This window comes from Cinclus cinclus, chromosome Z, assembly GCF_963662255.1.
Source record: "Cinclus cinclus chromosome Z, bCinCin1.1, whole genome shotgun sequence".
Taxonomy (NCBI): domain Eukaryota; kingdom Metazoa; phylum Chordata; class Aves; order Passeriformes; family Cinclidae; genus Cinclus; species Cinclus cinclus.
Genome location: NC_085084.1, coordinates 57,444,692 through 57,470,348, shown reverse-complemented (window position 1 = coordinate 57,470,348; position 25,657 = coordinate 57,444,692). Strand labels below are relative to the sequence as shown.

At 40.8% G+C, this 25,657-nt stretch overlaps 2 protein-coding genes across 3 annotated transcripts; one reads left to right on the top strand and one right to left on the bottom strand.

Annotated features, from left to right (window-relative positions):
• The first annotated feature begins 466 nt into the window (after positions 1–466).
• Positions 467–9,742, top strand: CDC37L1 (cell division cycle 37 like 1, HSP90 cochaperone). 2 transcript variants are annotated; one of them, XM_062513661.1, is made up of 7 exons: positions 474–654; positions 1,948–2,229; positions 4,508–4,598; positions 6,569–6,684; positions 6,970–7,092; positions 8,001–8,156; positions 9,122–9,742. In XM_062513661.1, the coding sequence occupies exons 1-7, from the start codon at positions 550–552 to the stop codon at positions 9,221–9,223; spliced, it is 975 nt and encodes a 324-aa protein (XP_062369645.1). In that variant the 5' UTR covers positions 474–549; the 3' UTR covers positions 9,224–9,742. The 2 variants fall into 2 exon arrangements, with proteins under 2 accessions (XP_062369646.1, XP_062369645.1); XM_062513662.1 differs by lacking the exons at positions 8,001–8,156; positions 9,122–9,742 and adding an exon at positions 7,325–7,990 and having other exon boundaries at positions 467–654.
• On the bottom strand, positions 9,116–23,935 carry AK3 (adenylate kinase 3). The gene is made up of 5 exons (XM_062513663.1): positions 23,788–23,935; positions 19,444–19,563; positions 16,425–16,597; positions 14,663–14,781; positions 9,116–13,320 (listed from the first exon to the last, which is right to left on the bottom strand). Exons 1-5 carry the CDS (start codon positions 23,933–23,935, stop codon positions 13,197–13,199), a joined length of 684 nt encoding a protein of 227 aa, XP_062369647.1. The 3' UTR covers positions 9,116–13,196.
• Between the last annotated feature and the right edge of the window lie 1,722 nt (positions 23,936–25,657).

Here is a 25,657-nt window from a genome sequence, read left to right as displayed (position 1 = left end):
TTTACACATGTGACCCTCCAAATAATCAGTCAGCTACTCCTGTCTGGAGGAAGAACTAAATAGCCAATGCATGGGTAAAAAAAGTAGGGCTACAATGAGGGCACATCTAATCTTTACAGGGGTGTTATCACAAAGGTATGGCCTCATTTTTCGCTAACTTCCATTCCCAGCTGAAACCCAAGCTATTAAAACACCCTAGAGAGCACGACAGGGGCTGTTGGGACTGAAGGATCGTGTGTACACGTACACACACACGCACCTGGCGCTCTGCCATCGCCGCGCGGCAGCCGGCAGGAAAGCGACGGGCCTTCCAGAGGCACGGGAGAGGCGGGGGCAGGCCGGGGCAGGGGCAGGAGCAGGGACGGAGGTGGAGCCGCGGCACTGCCCGCCCCCGCCCGCCCCGCTGCCTTTATTGCCGCCCCGGGGCCGCGCCCGGCACTCGCTCCTCCCGACGCGCCGGGGCGGGCGCTGCGGGCCGCGCTGCCATCGGCGGAAGTGTCGCTGCCCCAGTTCCGGCGGACGGGTCGCGCCGCCGGGACGGCAGCGGGCATGGCGCTGTGGCTGCCGCGCTCCCGGGACGGCGGCGCCCCGGAGGAAGAGGACGAGGAGGGGACGCAGGCTGCCGCCTTCCGTCAGCGCTTGCCGGAGGTGCAGGTACGGCCCGGCCCCGCTGCCCTGGCGCCCGGGGCCGTGGCGTCGGTCGGTGCCGGGCGGCGCGGCCCGCGGAGGGGCGGCGGGACCGGGGTCAGCGTGTCGGGACGGGGCCGTGCCGGGGGGGCCGGCGGGGACAGCTGGGGGGCCGGCGCCGCCCGCGCTGGGCAACAGCTCCACCGCGGGCAGGCGATGCGGAAGGAGCTGGGCTGGAGTTGTCCCAGCGTCCCTGTGCCTAGGGAGCAGAGAGGCAGGCGGTGTGTTTGTCTGTTGGCCAGGGCGAGGCGGCGATTTATAAACGCGTTCCAAGGAATTCTGTGTGTTCTCTCAAGCAGCTGCCATTACGTTACTTTTTCAACGGTGGAATTTTCTTCTTGTTACTGCAGAAATAAAAATCCTGTAATTCCCAAACAAAGTTGGGATAACAAGTTCGATTTACTTGCGTTAAAGTTTCCTTCAGATAATCTTTCGCAAATTGTCCTTCGGGTGCCCCTGCCAGAGGTTATCAGCACTGCAGCTTTCATAACGTGGCAGTGGAAAGCTGAGGAACTAATGCATACGGATGCATTTTTTCTTCACTCTTGGTAGAAAAGGCATGGCGTATGCTGTAGAGGGTAGTTTCTTGAATTACGGAGTGTGGATTCTGAGCACGCACCTGGAAGTGTATTACCTGGAAGCAGTATAAATAGGGTTGCTTAAGATGTCCCTCTCCTCTCCCAGCTATGAGTGGTGACATCCTCGACAGTTTTGACCAACAGGAGCACATGTTTGTGCTGGGCCTTGGCCACTTTATAACTTAAATACCACTTCTAGTGTCAATTCAAGAGGAGATGTTGGCCATCTGTTTAGGTACTAGTACTGAAATGCAGACAGCAGCAGTTACTTTACTGTTGTGATCTGATATCACAAACCCAGTTCTTTCTTATAAAAAGTGTATAATCAGAGTATTCTCACACTTAGTTGCTGCTAATGTTCCAGCCTTAAGATGGCCAGAGGGATTTCAGTTGTGTCAAAAGTATTTTTACAGTCTGGAGACTACTACTGATAGCAGCACATGATCCATGATTTTGCAAATATAGTCAATAAAGTTAAGGTGACTTGAATTGGAAATCTCTTTCTAGAAGACATAGCTGTACATTGTCATGCTTCATCACTTCTGCTATTATAATGCTGCATATCTAAGGTGCCTTCCAGGTGCATTATTATTGCCCTTGAGATTTAGGTCAGTCTGCTTCTATAGAAACTGCAAACCAACAATTTTCTCTCCATAAATGGCATGTCTGATTTTCCTTACAGACATACAGCCAAGGGATTGAATTAGCCTGCCAAAAAGAAAGAGAGTTTGTGAAGCACTCTGTAGAATGCACATGGAACCTAGCAGAAGCCCAGCAAAAATTTGGTAGTTTAGCACTGCATAATTCAGAATCCTGTGATCAGGAATCTGCTCAAGCAAGGACAGAAGCTGCTGAGTTGAGATGGAGAGAGGAAGAGTGGAGAAGAAAAGAAGAAGCACTGAACCAGAGGGAACGACAGAACCTATGGAACACCGATCCTGTTAGTAAAGAAGTTTTTAATAAGGTATGTCCTGCATCATAGTGCATGGAAACAAGTGCTGGTCTCTTTTGTTCATTCCAGTTGTTACTAGTCTGAGTGTCTTCTGTGTCTTGTACAGCACAAAAACACATTATGTCCCTCAACTTTCTGCCTGGGAGGATCATAGAATAGACCTTTCTAGAAGCTGTGCTAAGACACATATAGGACAGGAAGGTGGTTTGGGATAGCCAGCACAGCTGCACCAAGAGCAGGTCCTTGCTGGACCAATTCAGTGGCCTCATCACCAATGACAAGGTGACGACATCAGTGGACAGGGAAGTGTTGCATTTGTCATTTATCTGGACTTCTGTGAAGCCTCCTACAATAGCTTTCTCTCTTAAACTGGAGAGAGATGATTTGATGAGTGGGCTGTTAGGTGGATAAGAAAATGATTGTTTGTTTGGTGGCATGGAAAGGGTAGGGGTCAATGGCTCAAAGTCCCAATGGACATCAGGGGCCAGTGGTGTCCTTCAGGGGTCTGTATTGGGACCAGTAATATTTAATATCTTCATTAAAATGAAACAGAGGGATTGAGGGCACTCTCAGCAAGTTTGCAGGTGACCCTGAGCTGAGTGGTGCAGTTATCAGACCTGAAGGAAGCCTTCTAGAGGGACCTGGACAAGATGGAGAATTGGGTCCATGGGACCCAATCTGTTTTAACAAGGTTGAGTGCAAGGTGCTGTACCTGGGTCAGGGCAGTCACTGGTACCAGCACAGGCTGGGGATGCTGGTGGGTGAGAGGCTGGACATGACCCACCCATGGGCACTCCCAGCCCAGAAATCCAAATGTGTGCTGGGCTGCATCCAGAGCAGAGCGGGCAGCAGGGCCAGGGAGGGGATTCTGCCCCTCTGCTCTGCTGAGACCCACCCTCAGAGTAATGCAGCCTGTTCTAGCCAGTTCTTCTTGTCCCCTGTACAAGAAGGACCCGTGTTGGAGCAGCTCCAGAGGAGCTCCACAGATGATCAGAGTGCTGGAGCACCTTTCCTACAGGGAGAGGCTGGGAGAGCTGGAGTTCTTCAGCTTGAAGAAAGAGAAGATTCCCTTATTTACCTTACTACAACCTTTCAGTACTTAAAGGGGCCTTATAAGAAAGATGGAGAGAAACATTTTTTATCGCAACCTGTAGTGACAGGACAAGAGGGAATGGCTTTGAACTGAAAGATGGTGGGATTAGATTGGATATAAGGAAGAGTTTTTATTATTATTATTGGGGCGTCCAGACACTGGAACAAGTTGCCCAAGGAAGTTGTAGATGCCCCATCCCTTGAAATAACAGAGGTCAGATCAGATTGGTCTTGGAGCAGCCTAATCCAGTGGTAGATGTTCTTGCCTGGGTAGGGAGGGTTGAAACTCTGTGGTCTTTAAATGGCCTATCCAATCCAGAAGATGAAACTGTTAGTTTGCCTCTAATACTGTCTACTGAAATATAAGTTATTTATATGAACTTTTACAATAGTATAATCTCATATTTAATTTCACAATTTTATTTCAACAGCTATTGTTGCCTTTTTCTGAGCCCTAAAGTCACAAGCCAGACGCAGTCAGGTGATAAATGTGGTCGACTTTTCATGAAGGTGCACCTCCAGGTGCACAGCACACCAAAATACACACTGAAAAGTGCCCCAAAGGTGCACATGTGACATCGAGCAACTACAATTTTATAAATCTAGCAAATAAGCATAACTTACAAGAATACCCAATTAGAAACACAGATGTTGAGGTAATTGCCCCTCTAAGTTCGACTGTCTTCTGAACTTACTCTCTAGTTCTTTATGGAAGAGTGTTGTCCTCGGGGTCAGAAGAACCAAATTAGGATTGATCTTTTAGGAATGTGTTTGTCTTTCCTGCTAACTGAGCAGGTGAATCTAGCTATGAATCTATACAGCTATACAATAATAGGCTACAGAGCTACAAATTTACATTTAAGAATATATAAAAGCAAAAATCTGTTTGGCATCAGTATCATTATCTCCTAATTTCATTGATTTATCTGATCCAGGCTGCAATGTACATGATTCTCATGACTAACAGATCAGTAAGTTCTTATCTGAAAACAGAAATTTTTCAGAGACTATAAGGAATCTTTGAAATTCTGTTACTAGGTAATGCGCTTCCTAAAAAAAAAAACAACCTTCTCAAATATGATACGACTCTAAAATTGGAACATAGCCAATTAAATAGGAACATATTAAAATATAACTCCTTTGTCTCACTAAATGGTATGTGTGGAGCTTGTGATAGTACAATTTTTCTCTTCCTCAGAGTTTTATTAATCAAAAAAGAAAAGAAATTGAAGATGAAGCTGTGTCTGAACCACTTATGCAAAAACATGAACAAAAGATTAGACACTTTGGTGAGTCTGTTTTGCCTACATCTTGTGGTTCCTACAGAATTTGTTGGTTTGCTCCTTCTTGTACAGAATGAATGCTAATTAATGGAAGACCTAATTGACAAATTGTTCAGTTTCATTTTATCAGGGCTAAAGGGATATTCCATACCAGTGGGAAAAGGCAGGGACATTCCTGGAAATAAGCCATGTATATGAAAGTGCATGGGTCGTCATCCACGGCTTTCTCCTTTTTTTAAAGGAAATTAAATTAAATGTTTTATTAAATGTTTTTATGTCACCTGTTAATCTGTAAGGGTAATGACTGATTAAATCGACATGTTTGTTAACACCTACACTGAGAGTATGTGTGCTCTGAATTGTGTGCTTAAAACGATACTTTATTATCCACTAGGTGTCACCTCAGCTCTGTTGTAATTGTTAAACCCGACTGAGAACAAAGCTGATACTGTAATGTAATTTGAAATTTTATGGTTCTCTGAAGTGCTTGCCATTCAGGCTGTTTTCACGCTATAGTACCGTATGACCATATTTGGAATTCTGGAACAATCAAGAATAATCAACTAGATTGGCAGAATTCAGTTGTTCTTAAACTTTTTTAATGAAATATTTTGGCTTCTGAGGGGCTTAAAGCTGGTTTAGAGAAAGGGCTTTGAGCCCTGTTAACTTTAGCAAACCTTTCAAGTATCAAGTTAAGGCACAACACTGTCAGAGTATGCAAATAGCAGTAATAGGTACTGGTTCTCTCAAGTGCTCTAACTCTTTAGTGTAATGATATTCGAATTAGAAAACATCTCCCCTGCTGTGCATTTTAGAAGGTAAAAACAAGAGGCTATCTTTAGGCTTCCTCGCTGAGAGTTGGACACAATTATTCTTTCCCTAAATTCAAATTAGGCTGTTACAGAAACAAACTTATTGCAGGAGGTAATTTTTTATACTTGCTGAGCTCAAAGCCATGTTTTTATTTTGATTTGTAGTCAGTTGTAGAATTTGTTGTAGGTGATTTGTAGTCCATTGTAGAAAGCCACAGTATATTAATACTTTCTGAAGTCACTTATTCCATGCTAGCTGCTGCCAAGGGGCAACGTGGACTTCGCTATATTGCATGAGTCTTGCTTCTGGATCCTACTATGGCTTCAAAGCAATAAAGAACTTACATAGAGTAACTTGAAAACAGTTAAAAGAAATATAAACTGTTGCTTTCTGTTTCATCTTTTGTTTGCTAGATGTAAGATTAGCTTAGGTCATTACCACTGAATTATCCTTAGCCCAGTTATAATTATATGCTGATAGACAGGTGAAGCTGTACATCTGGTACCTGTTGCCAATAATTATTGTCAGATACTTGAAGGACAATTTTAACAAGTGCTCTCAAATGTTCAGGTCTGATTTTTTTAATTCAGCTTGTTACCTGAAGGTAGTGCCATCATACCACAATTCAAAGTTCTAACTTTCCAGTACTAGTATGGCTTTGTGCTGTGAGATCAAGGTGTTTGTATAACTAATTTGAATTTTTCTAAAAATCTAGCAAACTATATGTTAAAAGCACTTTAATTTTTGATGGATTACAGGTTCTGTTCTTTGCATTTTTATTTGCAAACATAGAGGATTTTTATTTGTTAGAATCACTTAATGTAAATCACTGTCCATACTTTTTTAAAGCTATTTGGTGTTGTAACTAGTAGATACCTACACCACCTTGTTAGCATGTGAGAACTGATTAAAAATAAATTATCAGTATTACTAGAAATGCATGAGTGTTAAAATCTACTTTTAGTATCTTCAAAGTTCTATTTATGCCTTCTGGCAATGCTCTGTTGGCATTGGTTAGATGTATAAATAAAAACCCCAAATTTAGCTACATGCTGTCATTCTGAGGTTAGTAAATTGCCAAGCTATTATGTACACAAGTAAGTTCCTTGCTGCATTATATCTTTTATCTGTTCAGAATATCTTAACTGTGTTTCTCTTATTAGGCATGCTGAGTAGATGGGATGATAGTCAAAGGTTTTTGTCTGATCACCCATACCTTGTATGTGAAGAAACATCTAGGTATCTCATGTTGTGGTGTTTTCATCTAGAAGCTGAACAGGTATGAAGATGTTTAAATCTTTGGAAGCGCGCATTTTCCCATTTGCACAGTGAAAAGGTGACCAGCTTCATTAGCTGTTTAACTGTTCTTCCAATCCTCTTTATTTTATTGATAGTGCACTGTCACCTTTGTCTAGTTATAGCTATTTGAGTCCCCTTGCTTCTGTAAGCATCAGTTCACATCTGCTTAGGAATTGGAGCAAAAGGAAATTCTGCAGGGTTTTAGAAATATAATTACAGGAAATGTCTTTAAACCAGAACTTCAATTTTTCCCCCCTTTTTTCAGAAAAGAGCTCTGATGGAACAAGTAGCACACCAAGCAGTTGTAATGCAGTTTATTATAGAAATTGCCAGAAGCTGCAATGTGGATCCAAGAGGATGTTTTCGTCTCTTTTTCCAGAAAGCCAAAGTAAGTCAAAATAGGTTCTCACATTGGATAATAAAGTGAGAAACTCCTGATATGGTACAGGAGACCAGTGTTTTAGAGAGGGTTTCTCCCTAACCATGGGAGGCTAAATAATTTGATTGGTTTAGGCTTATGGAAAAGTGTTTTGCTAGCAATCATTTTCTGGACAGAAGACTTTGTTATAATTACAGAAATGATAATTCCAAAAATGAATAGTGGACTTTGCTTGTTGCAGGTGGAAAGCAAGATACAGCAAGGGGGACAGCAGGTGTGTTACAGACAAGTAATAACTAACAACAGCAAACATGGTCTGGTGTTAAACTGATCTGACTTTTGACTAATTACATGTTTTCAAAGTGTAGTTACATACTGTTACAACTTTTCCATTTCATCTGCCCTTAACAGTGGGGCAGATACATGAATAGTGTCCCTTTCTAAAGACAGAAATCGGGCAGTCCAAAGCCATGCAGGAAAAAGGTGGGAAAACTGAAACTCTGATTTGCTGTAGATTGTGTTCAGTTGTTCAAGACTCTAATGGGTTGTAATATTACCTAAATGAGTGTAGTTAAAATGTGAATTATCTTGTGCTTTACTTTTTGCCAAAGGGCTTCAGCAAGCACCTGTTGTAAGGATGAGTTGGAATAAATGAAAAGCTAAAATTAGATTTAGTTTTACATGTTCTCAGATAAATCAGTTACTTTACTTATGCATATAAATGCTACAGATTATCTTAAAAAAAATGTACCTGAATGTAATTTTAAATTGACTGACATTATCTCTGAATCATTCACGGTTTTTCCCCAAAAGGTATAAGAAGTCATTACTGTATGGATTTTTTTCAGCACTCTGTATGCTTACAATTTAAAACTAAATCTGGCTGAAGAATAAGTATTTAATTTTTCTTTTTGCAGACAGGAGAAGGCTACTTTGAGGCCTTTAAAAATGAACTTGAGGCATTCAAGACGAGAGTGAGAATCTGGTCACAATCACATGGCTTTCAAACTATGTTACTCCATGATCTTAGTGTCAGTCCTGGTTGCATGGGAGAGTGGACATCTTTTTTACAGGTAGGTTTATTATTTCAAAAATTTAGTTTAACTAAAGCAGTATTAGGTCTTGCCTAGAGAAGCTTTACCTTTCTGAGATATAAAGAGGGTTATTTCTTGAATTGGTGGTAGTACTTGGGGTATATCATGCAGTGTTACTAATATGCAAGGCATATATGGGCTTTCTTTTTACTTGCTGAAATTCACACAGCATCAGCATAAGGTCAAACGTATATGTTTGTTCAGTGGCTTTACATTTTCATGCCTAAAATAAGCACTGCATAAAACTGATCAGATCCTAGAACTGTATTCCTAGTCATCACCACGAGCAGTGTAAAATTATGGGATCAGTCAAGTAAGTCACAGAATTAGAGAATGGTTTGAGTTGGAGCAGACCTTAAAGATCTAGTTCCGAACTCCCTGCCATGGTAAGGACACCTTTCATAGGCCAAATGCTCACAGCCCCATCCAGCCTGGCCTTGAATATTGCCAGGGACCCCACAACTTCTCTAGGCAAGAGAAGTCAAGCTTACATAAAGTCTCCCTTTGTAATAAAAGAAAGCTGAGCATTTTTTGGCGTTTTTTGCAGTTCCAATTATGGCCACATTCTGGAATGAGGAAAAAACTGGAAAGATTGTCAAAAATGATGTATTAGGAAAGGAGTCACAATTGAAAATACTTGTTTGAAATAATTTGATTAAAGTATGTCTCAGAGGTAGATCAAACAACTGAATTTTATGTAAATATGCAGTTAGGTGCTAGAAATATTAAAACCAAATGCAAGCTATGCTAGCAAATTTTAAAAATTCTTGATACAGTGATGTAATACTGGTTGATGATGTTTTCAGACCTTATTTAATTTCTATTGTAAATTTGTCTCATTATAAGGTAGACAAGGCAAACAGTTTTCTTTTTCTCTCACTCTGTTTTTCCCTCCATGTATATAATTACAGAGCATTAAGCTGTCAGTTTTTCATCTGTTGCAGAGCACAGGAGATCTACAAGGTTCCATAAACACAGATGTCTGCAGTTTCAACTCTGTGATACAAAGAGATGAAGAAGAATCCAAGATGATGGACACATTATAGTACTTTTAAGACTGAGGCCAAGTACTCTCTTATTTCCCCCCCCCCTTTTTTTTTTTTCCCCAAAGAAACAAACATTGCTATTTTCTTGACACTTATTTTTCTGGGTACTGCACTTTATTTTTCGTGTCAGATTTTTGTTGTTTTTTTGTTTGACCGCGGGGGAGGGACTTTGAAGGGTGGGTAATTAAGAAAAAACTTGTAATATTGTTTGAAATGTGCTGCTAGGTTTTCAGTTGTCGTTGAAGAGCAGGGTTCTTATATTGCCGAATGTGAAACTGGATGTGTTTTCTGCTATTAACCTTGCCTTTCATGACTTTAGAAATTAAACATCTGCACAAATACAATGTTTACAAGAAGCAGCAGATTCTTGGTAGAATCTGCTATTGTCTTACTACAGATGTGGATATGTTTTACTCTGAATATTGGAGATTGCAGCTGTATTCATGCTACCTTGCTGACAGTATAAGCTCTCAAATTTGGTTATCACTAATAGCAATAAATCAGTATCTGGTATCAGTATTTCTGATCTGAATGGATTAGATTAAAACACTGGCTTTCTACCTCCACTAAGGGGATTTTAATGTTATATTGTACTTTCATTAAACGCAACTTGGTTTAATCCTGAGACATAAGCAACACTTGTCTACAAATGAGTGCTGGGTTGTACGATTTCTGGGAGTCATATTCTCTTGTTGTTCATCAGTGTTATTCAAAATATTGTTTTAAAACAAAGTCTTGTTATGGTGGAAGTAGTTGATGAAGGGAACTTGTAAAAGGTTAAGCTAAGACCTTAGTTAAAACAAAAAGCTTTGTTACAGGTCATATAGGTTGAGGTGTCACATAGTGTTTGAAAGGTACTTCATATGCTATTCAACCAAAGTGGGTTTATGACACTGTCAACTCAAACATTAAGTGGAAAACCATGAAAAGCATCTTATTTAAGAAATCCAAATATATTTTTGAGACAAGGTCTTCCACAGACCTTTGCACTCCAAAACTCTTGCTGTGCTTTTCTAACTTGCTGCTATTACAGCAGGTCTGTCTATAAAAATGAACACTGCAATTGGAAGACTAACAAAGACATCTTGTGCCTCAGATAATGGTATCAGTACACACTCTCCATCTCTTACTGAATTGTTCTGATTGTATGTAAGACATATAAATTTGAAAAGTTCAGTTGTCATAGGCTACCTCCAGTTTTTAGTTCAGGCAAAGTAACCACAGGCTGGGGCAGAGTGGCTGCAAAGCTGCCCACAGGAAAAGGACCTGGGGGTGCTGGGGACAGCAGCTGAACATGAGCCAGCAGTGCCCAGGTGGCCAAGAAGGCCAATGGCATCCTGGGCTGTTGCAGCAATAGTGTGGGCAGCAGGACCAGGGCAGTGACTGTCTCCTTGTACTGTGTGTTGGTGAGGCCACACCTCCAATCTGGTCTCCAGTTCTGGGCCCCACACTACAAGAAGGCCACTGAGGTACTGGAGCATGTCCAGAGGGCAATAAAGCTGCTGAAGGCTCTGGAACATAAGTTCTATGAGGAGCAGCAGGGGGAGATTTGGGATGTTCAGGCTGGAGAAAAGGAGGCTTAGTAGGGGTACATTATCACTCTCTACAACTCCCTGAAAGGAAGGTGGAGCCGGGGGGGGGTGGCCTCTTCTCCCAGCTAAGAAGTGACAGGACAAGAGGAAATGCCCTCAAGATGTGCCAAGGGAGGCTCAGGTTGGAAATCAAGAGGACTTTCTTCACTGAAATGTTTAAGCATTGGAGTGGACTGCCCGTAGAGGTGATGGAGTCACTATGCTGGGAAATGTTTAAGAAATTACTAGACATGGCACCTAATGCTGTAAGTTATTTGCCAGGGTGGGGACAGTCAGAGGTTGAATGCAATGATTTTGGAAGTCTTTTCCAACTTTTAATGATTCTATGATTCTGTGAAATAGAATCCACTAATATTCAGTTTTGCCTACAGCCAAGATACAGAAAAAATCTTTTAAGTCTGCAGATTATACCCCAGAGTATTAGTACCAAAGCAATAGTAAATCCACATAGAAGTAGCTTTCCATATGACTTCTGCTTTCTAGCCTTCTTTTGCGAACAGACTGAAGATAAAAGTAAGGAGTAGTTCTGTCCCACGTGCAAATTTGAGATAAAATTACAAGTTTCCACTGCATCTGCTTAAGTTTGACATAGTCCAGGAAAAGATAAGTAAATACTGCCTCCTCCTTAATAATTAGTTAATTATTAAGAGAAACTTAAAGAAAAACAAGTAACTTTAGGTTGTTTTTTAACTGAATGTTTCATGCAAGGGTAGTGAGGGCAATGCGACTTGCAACTGCTACCATTAGCAGTAGAGCCATTGATCTAGCAACCTGTTTGTTACACAGTAGATTTTTTTTTTTTAATAGTTTCCAAGGGGATAAAATTGGATGGTGCAGAAATAAGTGTCATATAATGAGATTCCCTCCCCTTCCTCCTTCTGGCTCACTGAAATTTGTGTGTGCTGGAAAAAACAAAAAGAACTCACTGTTTTTTACTGAAATCAAAATGTAAAAATACAAGCAGCTATTCAGGGTTTATTGCTGTAATATATAGACATTTCCTCAAGAGGACAGTATAAGTCGTCAACCTTCTTGCCGAGCTTTCTTGAAATTAAAGGAAAACTCACTGTAGTGATAGCTGCTGCTTAAATTGTTCATTTACAGAATTCACAAATTCTACAATGACCATCTCTTTTTAGACTCAAATGTGTCTCCATAATGCTAAAACTGGATGTGCAGATGCAGTCCAAAGTATGTCAACACCCCAGCTGTGTAGCTGTTTACAGTCACTGCTAATGGAGATTGGAACCTGCATTACTAGGACACAGCTACTTCTGACATTACCTAGACAGAGTTGTTTGTTTCTCAGATTTTGCTGACTCTTGAAACTCCCACTCTGATGAGCATTAAAAAAAGGGCTGGGAGTAATCACTGAAAAACAGCAGTATCTGCATTCCCTGGGCTGTTAAAAAGTGTGGACTGGGGAGGTTTTTATTTCCAGTTTTCTAGGGAATAAACACAAGAGCTGGTCAGAGACAAGAATCTAATGAAAACCAGTCCAGTTGCTACAATAAAAATTGCTACAGTAATATGCCAAAGTTACTATTTTGACCTCTGGAAATCATGTCACTGGTATCACTGAGCACTTGTTTTCAAAGATTGTATTGATATTCACTAGTCAAGATCATCTAGCTACATGTTTACCAGATTAGGCTTAATCTACTCAGTATCTGCTGTCTTTTTACTGATAAAATTTTACAGGGTCATACAGAGGCTTTACCAAATGTGTTACACATCACTGAAACTCCCTTTCCCATGCCTGCAAAATAGTTGCTCTGAGGGTAGAAATACAAACATAATACTTGCTTAGATAATTTGCCCTGGAACTAAGTGTAATTTATGGTGAGCAAAAATCACATCACATCTGTGCAAGCAAACAAGAAGCTAACTTTTCCATAAGATCAATTTCCATGCACACCAGCTCTGGTCTGAAATGGCTTTTTGCAGACCAGTGATCACTGTTCTTCATAGCTTCTGACTAGCTCCAGCTAGGCAGATGTTCAAGAAATGTGCTTTTGTGTCCTTGCCCTTGCTTCATTTACTGACTGAATAAATGGGTCAATGCACCTTCTAATTAAGCTGTATTCTGAAATTCTTCACCAATCAGTACTGCAACCATATTTTCCAAGTAAGAGACACAAGAGTACCTGCTTTTGTTAAAGACAGTTACTGTATTTTTAGAATTAGGTATATTTATTATAAAAAATACAGCATTAAAGTGATAACCACAGGCAACAAAATTTGATCATCATGTAAGTTAAGGACAGCATTGGACTTTAATTATTGATGAGTGTGGTAGATTACTTGGACAGATCCTTGATTGTGGAATCTTATGTAATCAGGAGTGAGCTATGACAGATGAGCAGAAGTTTGACTTATTTTCACCTGGGATTGGCAGCATCTTTCTGGCTCACATCTGGCAACTTGGTTTGAAGGAAAGCATAGATATGTGGCCAGATCTTATTGGTTTCAGTTCCAGAAAAGGATTTCAATAACCCTTTTTTCCTAAGGAAAAAAAAAAAAAGAAAGCATTACAGATGTCAAATTGTTTAAGTGTTCCAAAATCTCCACCTCACTTGAAGATTACCCTGGCAGGACTGTAAAAATATGCATGTGATGTAACACCAACAACAGCTGTAGCATTGGAAATGCAGGCTGGACATCCATTTCTCTGTTCCTCAGTTAGCTACTGACCACATCAGCTCATAAAACAGATGGCTGCATGCAGAGCAGTTAATCACAAATGGGGTAACGTGGCAATACTGTCACACAGCATGTGCTGTACAGCCATTGTCCAGATGACTGTGAATAACCCAGGTATTACTGGTTGCACCTCATGGATAAAAGAATGTGCATCAAGACAAGCAAAATAACAAGTTATTCTGAATTAGTTGTAGGAGTTAGTTTTATCTGTCAAGTATGTTATTATCAGGAATAACATCTTAGGGATCTGTCTTACTGTGGTACTCTGAGGCATTTTCACCTTGGAAATTGAACAAAATTGGAAATAACATTGTCAATCTAGATAAACGTCTTCAAAACCTAACTACACCTAACATGGAGGTTCTAGTTTTCTGCTGGTCCTGGAGGAATACGATGAAGGATGGTGAATATGGAAATACAGAAAGGACAATCATTGATGTTGTCAGAGTCTGGTTTCTTTAGGCGATGTAAGACTAAAGCTCTACATGGGGACCTCCTATATATCTATATATTAGCAGTATGATACTTGCAGCTTTATTTTAAGAGAAACATGTATAATTTTGACTCTTAACTAATAATTAATTTCCACTCCACAATGCAAATTACAATTGTGAATTAGCTACTTACTCCCAAAGAGTCTTGCTAGCTGGGTCCAATCACAGTCCTGTTCTTAGAACAGCCACATTTAAATTTCTGTTAACAGTTTCTCTATTTGTGTATCACTTCTTAACCCCTTGCACTTGTTAGAAGAGCTTCTACTTATACATCCAAAACCCAAAATACTGTAAATTCTTGTCAAAATAAAGGAACTGTCTCTGTTTCCTCACCCACCAGAGCTGTTGTTGCTCAGAACAGTACTGTGATGTATTGAATAATGCATAGCATTCTTTATAAAGCTAAATGTGGCTGGCTGTAGTGACAATGTATTTTACCACACAGGTTCCAGAAGGTCTCATATAAGACTGGAAAACCATACTAATTGTACTGGGTTGATCTCTTACTGAGTTCATGAAAGTTACACAGCTACTCACACTGCACTCACTGTTGTGGTATAATATATTCTGTAACTGGAGAGATCTGTTCCCTCACTCTGCTGATGCACAGTAAGATTTTGGAATGTGGAAGAACAGATTTTACTACATACCGGTAATATTCTAGAACAGGTTTTGTTTGTGCATCATAAGCCTGCAGCCTCTTGCTGACAGTCTCGGGCTTGTCGTCGTCGCGCTGAACAAGCGGCTCACCAGTAATGTCATCAATGCCCTAATCATGGTTAAAAGCAAACAACGGAGTTCTTACTTCTCTTTAAGTATGCTTTATATGATTTTCTACTTAAATTATGATAAATTTCCGCTTAATCAGGGTGTAGATTTCTGGTTACAAAGAGAGAGGCTGCTGCCTATGTTCTTACCTGGAATGTAAGCTGTTGACTTTCCAGTAAAACAGTCTGTTAGTTAAAAATGTTTTCTCAGTATTGCCAATGAATATAATATCATAGTAACTTGACTACTTTGCCCTCTGGAGCATTTGTAGAATATGGGGAACATGAAGACAAAACCTTCACGTAGAAGGGAAAACAATATTGTTGGCAATAAATTCCTGTAAACAGGAAACGAGACCAACTCGATCTTCATTTGACAATACTAAAATGTGCAAAGGAGTTAATGGCCCTTTATTTGAAGTTGCAAAATGGAAGAGTTACCATTTAGCAATAGCTGTACAAAAAATGGTATAAGAATCAGCTGAAGCTTTCCCTACAGAGGTAGGGACCTAATGTGTGTGAACTTTTGTTCCTACTAAGTAAGTAAACATTTTGTAGGTCTATTAAGATAACAGAGACAAATGTATTTCACCTGTTTAGCTCTATTCCATTGCAGTCCACTGTCTTGTGATAAGTCTGTTAATTAGTAAAAGGTAAAGCAGTTCCTAACAGAATTATCAGACTGAAGCCTACTCTGGTAAGTCTGATATTTCTCTGTTCCATCTTGCCTGTGCTCTTCTGGAATTGAAAATAACCATGCTTTTAAACACCTTGTTTTAAACAAAACAAAGGCATTATTTTCAGTTTCTCACTTCCAGTGCTTACCTGGTATTTCAAGCTGGCCTCTTTTCCTGCAACACTGAAATCCAAAAACTACAAGGCCTGCTGTGCTTCTGATGTAAATTAATAGAGCTTCCAGGTGAAATGTGATGCCACAACAGCTAAGTTATTTAGAGTTAAGGATGAAATACATTTTTAGCTGAGTTGCACTAAAGCAAATCCTTGTTCTTAAAAACATTTAAGGTAACAACATACAGTCTTTATCTTCAAGCTGTCTTTAGGATATCTCAAGTCATGTTCTTAAAACTGTTGAAAAGCTTCCCTGATTTGAAAGTTTATATGTCCAGTTTTGCAGTACAGCAGCTCTTCCCTTGAAAATACCCATCCTGGTTAAATATAAACACAGGGAAAGCATTAAGTGGATTCCTCTGACTGGTGGTTTGGTATTTCCCATATATAAAGCATTACTCTTCTGGAGGAAGGAAAAGAAAGCTACATTTTAGCCTGTTTGCAGCCTGTACAGTCCAAGGCCATGCCCAGATCCTGTGCCAGTGTGTAAGGCATATATTATTCCAGATCAGTGAACAGATTTAACAAGAACTTACAGAACACCTTGGCGTTCCACTCTGTGGGGGACAAACACATTGTCCTCCAGCTTGAGGTTCAACCAGGTCACTAACATACCCTCAATACCAGCACAGTGTTACCAGAAAGATTCTGTGCTCCCAAGAAATTAAATGAGCCTTTTTCTTCTGAGCTGCTGTGTTTTGAAACAACATATACAAACAATATTGTTACAATTATTGTTGTGTTACCAAACACAATCAGGACTTACTTAGTGCCAACATCAATGCATATTGCTTACCTGCACTTTGGGAGGACTGAATTCCAGGTTGTAAACTCTACCACTGGCAGGGTGGATCCAGCGTGCTGTAAGCCGACACTTTATGGTCTCAAATGGCACGTCTAGGTCAATCACAGTGTCTATGTGACATTCTTTATCGAGGGCTTCTGCCTGAGCAACTGTTCTGGGGAAACCTTTTTAAAGGAAACAACTTCATAAAATTCCAAAAGTAGAGTTATAGCAAAAATTACCTGGATTGAGTCATTAGAGAAAATAATTGTTACACAGCAAAAAAAACAAAAAGCATTGTCATATTGTATAAAGATGGAAGATACGTCAGATTTTCCAGTATCTTTCAGCATGTCATGGCATTTTAACTTCTTAAATGCCTCCAACTTTCATTTTTTCATTTCAGTTAACCATCTTCCCAACAGTGCAACAAGTAAGTGCAAAAAACCCTCATATTCATATGTACCACATACCACTAGACTGCATAAAAGCACTGTATACACATTTGGAGTAATAAAAACTCCAGTGAAAAGTTTCACTTAGAAATCAGAACAACCTAGAAACATTTGTGACATCTCTTACTTTCACACCTGTGTAAGTCTGGCTTAAGGTGGTGGCCATTACAAACCTGTTTTATTCAGTTGCAGTAAGCCAAATATATTTACCATAGGCAGTCCAGGATTTAGAAGGGTTCTAGAAGTTTTAGTGTATCAAACTGTCCTCAGATATGATGACTGTGGGAACACTTAGGCTTGTCAGGAACCTGTCTCTTCACTTCAAAGATGTTGCATTTTGCCCCATGAAGTCTGTGGCTCCCTACTCTATGCCCTAAACTATTAGATAAATCTAGTGGAACTTAGGAGGGGTGCAGTGGGAATTAAGAGCAAGAAAGGTCTCCACAAAGAATTTGAAATGAAAAATTGAGTACAAGACCTTCAGTGGTCAAAGCTGCTGCAGAGCATGCTATTGCATCCTATATTCACTGGAACCGTTCCTCTCCTCAAAAAGCTCTAGCACAGTGTCATGTCCTTTAGTAGTTGGTTATTTGCATCCTACTGTACAAGTAAACTTCTCCATAAAGGTAGGTACTGATAGGTACAAACATCAGCAGCTCCTGCATAATGTTGGTTATCTGTCCATTGCGTGAGTGAGAAAAAAACGTTAGAAAAAGAGAGAGCTGATTAACTCAGACCAAGTGTTTGCTTGTGTATTGAGTCTCTTGCACCTGGTTTGCATCACAGTCATGAGCTGTCCTCATCCTATTTCTCACATATTCACATTATCTCATGGAAGTGCTTCTAAATGTAAAGAGCAGAAGAATAGCCAGGTCTTCAACACTGCTATTGAACACAGTTCAAGAAATGCTATTCTTTCTTACTATTAGCAGCCACCATGCTTCTAAGTTATGCAGCTGGAAGTTTTCTTGGTACTGAGTAATGAGAAAATTCCTCTAGAAATTGAAGTGCCTTTATGAAAGCATTTCATTGAAATTGAGCTGGCATTTTCTACATAGTGTTTTCTCTATACAGAAGAAGATCTGCATGATGTAATGAATTATGAAGATTCTAGGAATACAGAGAAAAGTAGTCTAGATTATACAGCACATAAATCTAAATGGATTAAACCCACAGTCACAATGAATAAAATAAAACCCAAGTCACAAATGACTCAGACTGCTACATCTGCTATGACTCTAGAAGCCACAAACCTATTGTAAGGCAGTAAATGGGTGTTTGGCTAAGTGAGCATACAAGTAGTTCAGCAGCTCTGCTTTGAGGTAACTGACCCTGTTGGTTCTGCATTGCAGTTACCAAACTAAAGATTTTGGGTTAACATATTTCAACAGAACAGTGTTGTTCCTGTGAAGCCCGTTATGCCAGAGCAATTACAAATGCTGATGCAGACAAAATTTCCGCTCCAAAAGTTTAAAGGCAGGAGCATGTTAACATGCAGCAAAAATTGATTTATTCTCTTATGGTCTCAACACAGTCCTCCTGCTGAGAGCTGCCAGTGGGAACAGCTATACTTCTACACACCCAGATCCACAAGACTGGAGCTGTATCTGCATGGGACCTGGAACTAAAGAAAAAACCCCAATATCTGCTGTTCTTTGCTTTATTGTTTAGGTTTCATTGTACTGTTCACTGTGGGAATAAATCCTTTATCTCAGGGAGGAACCCAGCTGGGACTGAAGCCATCAGAACATATCACTGCATGTAGGAGCAACTATATAAATATAACTATAATAAAGCACCAATGGACAGAAACCACTGTAGATTTTTTACTCCCTCTAAATAGAAAGCCACACCAATAATTTATTTGTTTTATCTGCTGAGACAGGTTGTAACTAGAGTCTGAAAATACACGCATCCAGCCGAGACACTATATTTGTGCTGGGCATCCAAGTGTACTCCCATGGGCTGGAATAAGAAGAGCCATCCAGTTCATGAACACAGCAGCAAATGAATTTTCTCTCTAGTGTGATTGCTGATGCAATGATCTTACACTGCAGAACTGCAAAACAGTTCACTCTGGAGAACAGAAAATGAAGGAGACCTTTTAGGGCAATTGAGCAATGTTTTTTATTGCACTCCACACTGCTCCAGTACTTTTCCATACTTATCTTGCTACTGCATCACATTCCTAACTTGCTATTTAAATAATTTCCAAAGCCCCATCCTTCAAAAGTTTCCCATTCCCCAAGGGCTTCAGTGAGAAAACACTTCTAAAAAGACACTTTTCAATGCCTATTTTAATGGGGAAATACCATAAGAATTATCATTAAAAATACCAGAATTGCCAGTTTTGAAGTTTTTCTGGAATGTTGAACTACACTTTTTAACATGAGTTACATATCCCTGTAATGTTCTGAAGGCAGGATACACCCAAAGCATTTGTCAGCTGAAGAAACTGGGACAGACTATCTGCTGAAAATTTCCCAACAAGCTGGCAAGCAGTGACCAAAGCAGTCACAACTTTTCAAGAGCAGTTTTTCTCTCCATATATAGTGATATCCAACATGATCACTTACCATCCAATAGCCAGTTGTACTGGTCTAGACCTTTTATCTCATTCAGCATTAATTGTGTCATGATGTCATCTGGAATAAGCTGCCCTTGATCAATGTAGGACTTGGCAAGGATTCCCACTTCTGCAAAAGTAAAAGTTACATTACATTATCTCTGATCTTCAGCAAGTGAAAAAAAGCCCACAAGCCAGCAAAAAAATTGTTTTGATCAGTTTGACACAGGAAAGTTGTAAACCAGACAGACAGCACGCTTGCCAAACTCAAAAAACACTGGGATGACCAACTAGGATCTGACCATGCAAATATGTATCAGATTAATTAGATGCAGTTCTAGGGGTAAACACATTTCTATCTTCGCACCCTCTGAATAAATTTATTAGTACGTATTTGAAATATCAAGTTCCAAAAAACTAAAATGAGGAGAGGCCGTTAGCCAAGAGTCTTCAAAATAAGAAATAAAAAGGATACAAGTTTATTAAGATATCAGCCTTCAGACTTCCTGAAAAGAAAGTTATTTTGTCAGCTTAGTGTCTGGTTACTATCTTACACTTAGGCTTTATTACAAATATAAATGCCTTTGGCATTTAAGAAGGCAGTCTGCAGGGGGACATGCTTGCCAGATATGTATTTTTATGACTACTAGAGTTGCAAGAGGATGTTTATAGATATTGTACACTATTTATGGGGCCACACAGAAACTAGTATTTTCCCATGGAACTGAGTAATATTTAGTACCAGTCATTTATCCTACTGGCTCACTAAAATTCCATCCATGAATCATAGTTCCAGCTATCACACCATGCTCCTACATGGCAGGCAGTAGCATGCTGTAGTTCACGCAAATCACGAGTATAGCCAGGAAGAAATTCAGTTGCCTGCGTTGTGTCCTAGGCAAAAAGTTTATGTCTCTTTAATTTATAAAACAATTACCTAATTATGTTAAGTAACCCAGAATAGCAGCTAGATGGGTTTTACAGTGGATATGCAGAAGCCATTGCTTGCAGCCAGTTAAGATCTAGTTACAGAAAACTAGAGAAGAGAAAATGGGATGGCCTGACATACTCACACAGGATACAACCACTTTCAGCAGAAAACAATAACAAATGCCATCACTCAGTGTATGGAATGTGCAACAGGAGAGAGGCCCTTCTTCAGGTGAGGCAACAGAAAGCAGTATATGCCCTCAAATAATGCAAGTAGTAGCTTTAGTGATGAGGAAGGGGAAAAAAAAAAAAGAGCAATTTCCCCATACTGCCTGTTCATGTCTGTAGTCAGACTTTGAAAAGTACAAAGACCATTTAGAAATGGATCCTGTGCACCTTGACCAGACTTCAAAACATGCTCACTGTATAGAAAAGAGTCAGACTGTGGTTTCTGAGTCCTCCAGCACATCACAAACTGGAAAGGTGGCTGTCTGCATGGGTACAAAGTGTCTCTTCTTTTCCCTACCTCCTTTCTTCCTACCTCTTTTATTATTCTAGTGTGCTTTGAACCATGTACCCTGCAAAAGTAAGTTGGGAGAAGGAATAAATCACATCTAGATAGTTTAATGTGTACTTGATGCTTGGCTCTGCTACTAATTTATGTTGCAGCACTGCTTTAGGCACAATGATCTAAAAATATGTGCAAGGCAAGGTTCACAGGTAACAATTCCAACTTACTTTTGAAAGATTGATGAGGTTTTGGGCCCAGAAAGATTTACAATACAGCAAGCTCTTATTAGACCAATACAGCTTGAAAAATGCTGCCTTTTTCCTCTCTCCACTGATCTCAGGTCACTTAGGAAATTACTATTACAGAAGAAAAAAATAGGCACAACTATACCAAAACAATCATATATTAGGACAAAAAATTAGTACACTAGCTCACAGGGGTTTTTTTGTTGTTTTTTTTTCCCCACACCTGCTGTTGGGAGTGGGATTTCTTAGGGTTTTGTAGACTTTTATTTAGTTCTGGACTTTTTTCAGGTTGGGTCTGAAACCACTACAGGCATGGCAATCTTCAGAATTACAGGTAACGCAGCTTTCTTTCCTTTGTAGGTGATGACAGGTGTCCATGTTCCATGGTTTTACAAAGGACTGGCATGTTCTAACTACACTACAGCAATAAAGCTCTAGCCATAATCAGACAATAATTACCTTAGAGAGTAGTCACAGACTCTCCACTGTCCAGAAGAACATGTAATAACTGCAGAATGATAAGGACACTCATCTTCAGCAGGACTTTTCAACAATGTCCATTTTCACAAGACAGCAAATGCAAAATTTGCACTATATAACTACTGTTAACTACATCTAATTTTCCAGGGGTTTTAACTGCCCATCTTAGTGTAATTAATTTCCCAAGGAACTGGAAATTGGACTCCTCTATTATAATCAAATCTCATGGATCTTTGGCTTGACTGAATTTGTCAAGGCTCTCCAAGTTGCCTCTCAGTTGTTCTACTTCCAGTGTACTTACCTAGCCCTGCTAGCTGGTATTTCACCTTAACCCTCCGGGAACCATTTCTGCAGATAGTGACTGACTTTAAATGAATTGCAGTAGAGTTTCACCTGGGTTTACCAGTGAATGAGAAACTGTTGCAGATTCTGGTAAATTCTAATTTAGAGCAAACTTCACCTCTTAAACTGTCCACTGACTTCCTTCCTCATATTATGGATTTTAATGTGTCTGCTAAACTTCCACTTTGCATGTTTGCTCTCCTTCACAGTCTTTCACCTGTCCAACCCACCTAGAATTCTTTGCTTAATCACTTCTCTGTCCATCACTTCAGGCTCCCAACCTCAATTCAAACTATATGACGTTCCCATTTTCAATTTCCTCTTCTCACACAAACTTCAGCATGATTTTGATGTTCTATGGTCTTGCACAAAACCTAAAGCATTTAGTAAACATTGTAAACCTCAAAACACTTGGTAAAATAACATTACCTTTGTTTTCTTGGAATAGCTACCCACCAGGTCTTACACTGAAAGTTCGTAACAAAATGGTTTTGTGACCTTCTGTAAATAAAAGCATATGATTGTGCAACCAAATAGAAATAGCATGAAGATGATCAGGTATGTCTATGCAGGTGTATGCCTAGTCTTAACTTACAATATCAGCTATAGTAAAGTAAGTCACTGTACTGAAGTCATTATCCTTACTGAGTAAACAGAATTTTTGTGAAGACATGGGAATCACATCACAACTGCTTCACCTTCCAACATCCTTATGAGTATTCCAAAACTAAGACTGCCAGTTACCTAGACATAATACTGCAGTGATACTCGTAAGTGAATGCAATATTTTACAGCTTGAAGTTGCTGAAAATAATACTCTCACTTCATCACATGCAGCCTGAGATGGTTCTTGCAAGGTTTTTCAGCCCACCATATAGAAAAGCAGATATGGAAGGCAAGAGAGAATCTTCCATCACTGCAAAAATCCATCAGAGAGACTGTGGTATCTCAGCTGAGGCCAGAGGTCAAGCTAGGACTATATAGCAAGAATAATTAATATCTTTATGTAGTATAAGCATCACTGTATGTAAAGAGAGACCATGCTGAAACATTATATTAACTCATAAGACAATAATTTTTAAAGCTATGTGGTTTGAAAATTCTGCCCGTTGGTTTTTTGTTGTTGTTGTTTTGTTTTCATTTTGTTTTTGTTTTTTTTTTTTTTTTTAAGCACTGCTATGTTTTGCCTACCAGCTCAGGACTAGGCCTAATTTTGGAATAACTATTAACAATTCTAGGTACCTCTACTTCTAGCCATCAAATGAACGTCCAAAAAAGTCCAATTGCCCAAACCCTCTCTTCTTGGCCTGCCTGTTAAATGATGTGAATGTTTTTCTCTTTTAAGATGCTTCCATGTGGAGAAACCACGAGAGAGTATCAGAGCTATTAAAAACACATACAAAAACCACAGGGTGCTTACAATAAGCGCCCAAGACTAGGAAAAAACGAGGTGTAACAGAACAAGGAAAACATGGTAACCCCCGACAGCCCTGACAGGTGAACTTCCTAGCTCATGAAGAGGCTGGGAAGTGGCCGGGTACGGAGGACCCACGGCTGCAGATGTGAGGCCCGCTTCAGGGCCTCTGTCCTCCGGAGGAGCGGCGTGAAGCCAGCGGCCCCACCTCCGCCAGCGTGGGGGGCACACGGAGCTGGGACTGGGAGCAGCACCCCGCCTTGCAGCGGAGAAGGGGCGGGAGGGCGCTCCGAGAGCCTGTGTCCCTTCCCCGGAGCCGAGCTGTGTCACCGGGCGCTCCCCAGGGCTGCGCGGGGACCGCTCCCGTGGGACGGGGACGGGAGGAGGGACCGCCTCGCCGCGCACAGCCCCCACCCCCGTCCTCATTCCCACCTGTCCTCTTCTGCATGTTGTCTCTCAGCAGGTCGCCGCTGGAGAGGTGCTTCACGCCAAAGTGCTTGATAATCCGAGCGGAGACGGTGCCTTTCCCGGAGCCCGGCGGCCCCATGATGACGGCGCGCAGCAGCGGCGGCACCACCATGCCGCTCCCGGTGCTCCGGCCGCTCCCGGTGCTCCGGCCGCTCCCGGTGCTCCGGCCGCGGCAGCAGCGCCGCCTTCCCGGGAGCGCCGCCTCGCACCGCCGGGCAGCTCGGACCGGCCTCCCAGGGAAAAGCAGCGGCAGCTCCTCCGGCTGTCAATCAGGGGCAGGAAGGAAAGATCCTTTACGTAAGTGCACAGGGGGAGGGAGCGATAAATGACTAACGATAATAAAAGGATAACTAAAGCAAATTGCATCTCAGAACTTCGCATCAGACTGAGTTTAGGCACCAGCTAAACACCAGCGCTGACCAGCTTCCCCGCACCCCTCTGTCTATTTTGGCTGCTCCCTAAGCCATCAGTCACTCAGTCAGACACTCACTCAATCAGACACTCACTCACTCACTCACTCACTCACTCACTCACTCACTCCTCCAACTGGGCTGGTCTCCTAACACTTCAGTCCTCTCAGTCACAGAATCAGAGTTGTTTGGTTTGGAAAAAACCTTAAGGGTCGCAGAGCCCAACAAGTAATCCAGCTTTCCCAGTCCATCCCTAACCCATGCCCCAAACTGACACAAGCCCACCTTTTAAATATCCCCAGAAATGGTGACTCCACCACTTCCCTGGACTATAATGAGGATTTGCCAAACTGAGCTGGGACGTGGTTCCTTACCTGGCTGTCACCTGTTAAACTGCTTGACTGCCTAAAGGTTCCTTTGCTGCCACTGCCCTGCCCAGGTGCCCTGAGGCTGTGGCTGACTTGACTGTACTCATTTACCCCCATGCAGTAGCCCTGCTCTTGCTGGTCTTTCACAAATAAGCTCCCACTGTCTAGCAGCAGGCAGCTGAGTTTTTAACGAGCTGTGCCTGAGTTTTGTTCATGATACTTGAATGTGAACAGCTGCAGGTTGTCTTTGTTCTGAATAGTGTTCTTCCAAACTCGAGGAATTCTTGTCATTCCAAGATGTCCTTTCCCACAGATATGATTTGGTGATTCTCAGCCACAGCAGAAAACACAATGTTTTGGTCAAAACATTAGATTGTCCCATTTCCTAAGTGTTCACAGTCATATCCACAGTAGAAGTGAGCCTTCCTCCTAAAGGCTCTGGAGATGCTGATGGATCTCAACCACTGTACCAGAAGGGTCATAGTGAAAAAGTAAGCAGAGAACAGAGCTAGAGTAAAAACATTAAAAGGAGTTTATCTTCCTGTTTTAAAACATTGTTTCATTTCAATAGTTTTACACTGAAACAAGTAAAGCCACAAGAAAATAATTAAAAGGATGTTTGGTACTTTGGAACTGTAAGGAAATGGGAATATAACCCCAAAACTCCCCAGCGAACAAAATTAATTGCCTTAGCAATTAAGTAAGGAGGCACTGGCTTAGCTCATAGAGCTTACTATGAGCATGAGTCTCATTACATTGAGAAATGCAAACATTCATAAATTAACTTAGTAACACCTCTATTCCAGATTGCACTAGGAAAGAAAGAGTGAAACATTCCCAGCTTTAGCAGTGTTGCCAGGGCAACACCTCAGTCTGCCAAACCACCACAGTCTTAAAATTTGGCAACAAAAACCATTTAAATGTTAGAAGCCACACAGTTTGTTTTAAGCTCCGCACTCAGAGACTTCTGAATGGCAGAAGTCCACAAAATTGATAAATCTTCCTAAAGAAAATACATGGTAAAATGGAAGGTATTATATGAAATACATATCCAGA

Bases quoted from the DNA above. Each gene is read 5' to 3' on its own strand.
- AK3 (XM_062513663.1), bottom strand. From the start codon at position 23,935: ATGGTGGTGCCGCCGCTGCTGCGCGCCGTCATCATGGGGCCGCCGGGC. The intron at 16,598-19,443 runs GTAAGTGATCAT...TCCTTTAAAAAG, and splicing joins GTACAACTGGCTATTGGATG to GTTTCCCCAGAACAGTTGCT. The intron at 14,782-16,424 runs GTAAGCAATATG...AACCATGATTAG, and splicing joins TCAGTCCTCCCAAAGTGCAG to GGCATTGATGACATTACTGG.
- CDC37L1 (XM_062513661.1), top strand. From the start codon at position 550: ATGGCGCTGTGGCTGCCGCGCTCCCGGGACGGCGGCGCCCCGGAGGAA. The intron at 655-1,947 runs GTACGGCCCGGC...TTTTCCTTACAG, and splicing joins AGCGCTTGCCGGAGGTGCAG to ACATACAGCCAAGGGATTGA. The intron at 2,230-4,507 runs GTATGTCCTGCA...TCTCTTCCTCAG, and splicing joins GTAAAGAAGTTTTTAATAAG to AGTTTTATTAATCAAAAAAG.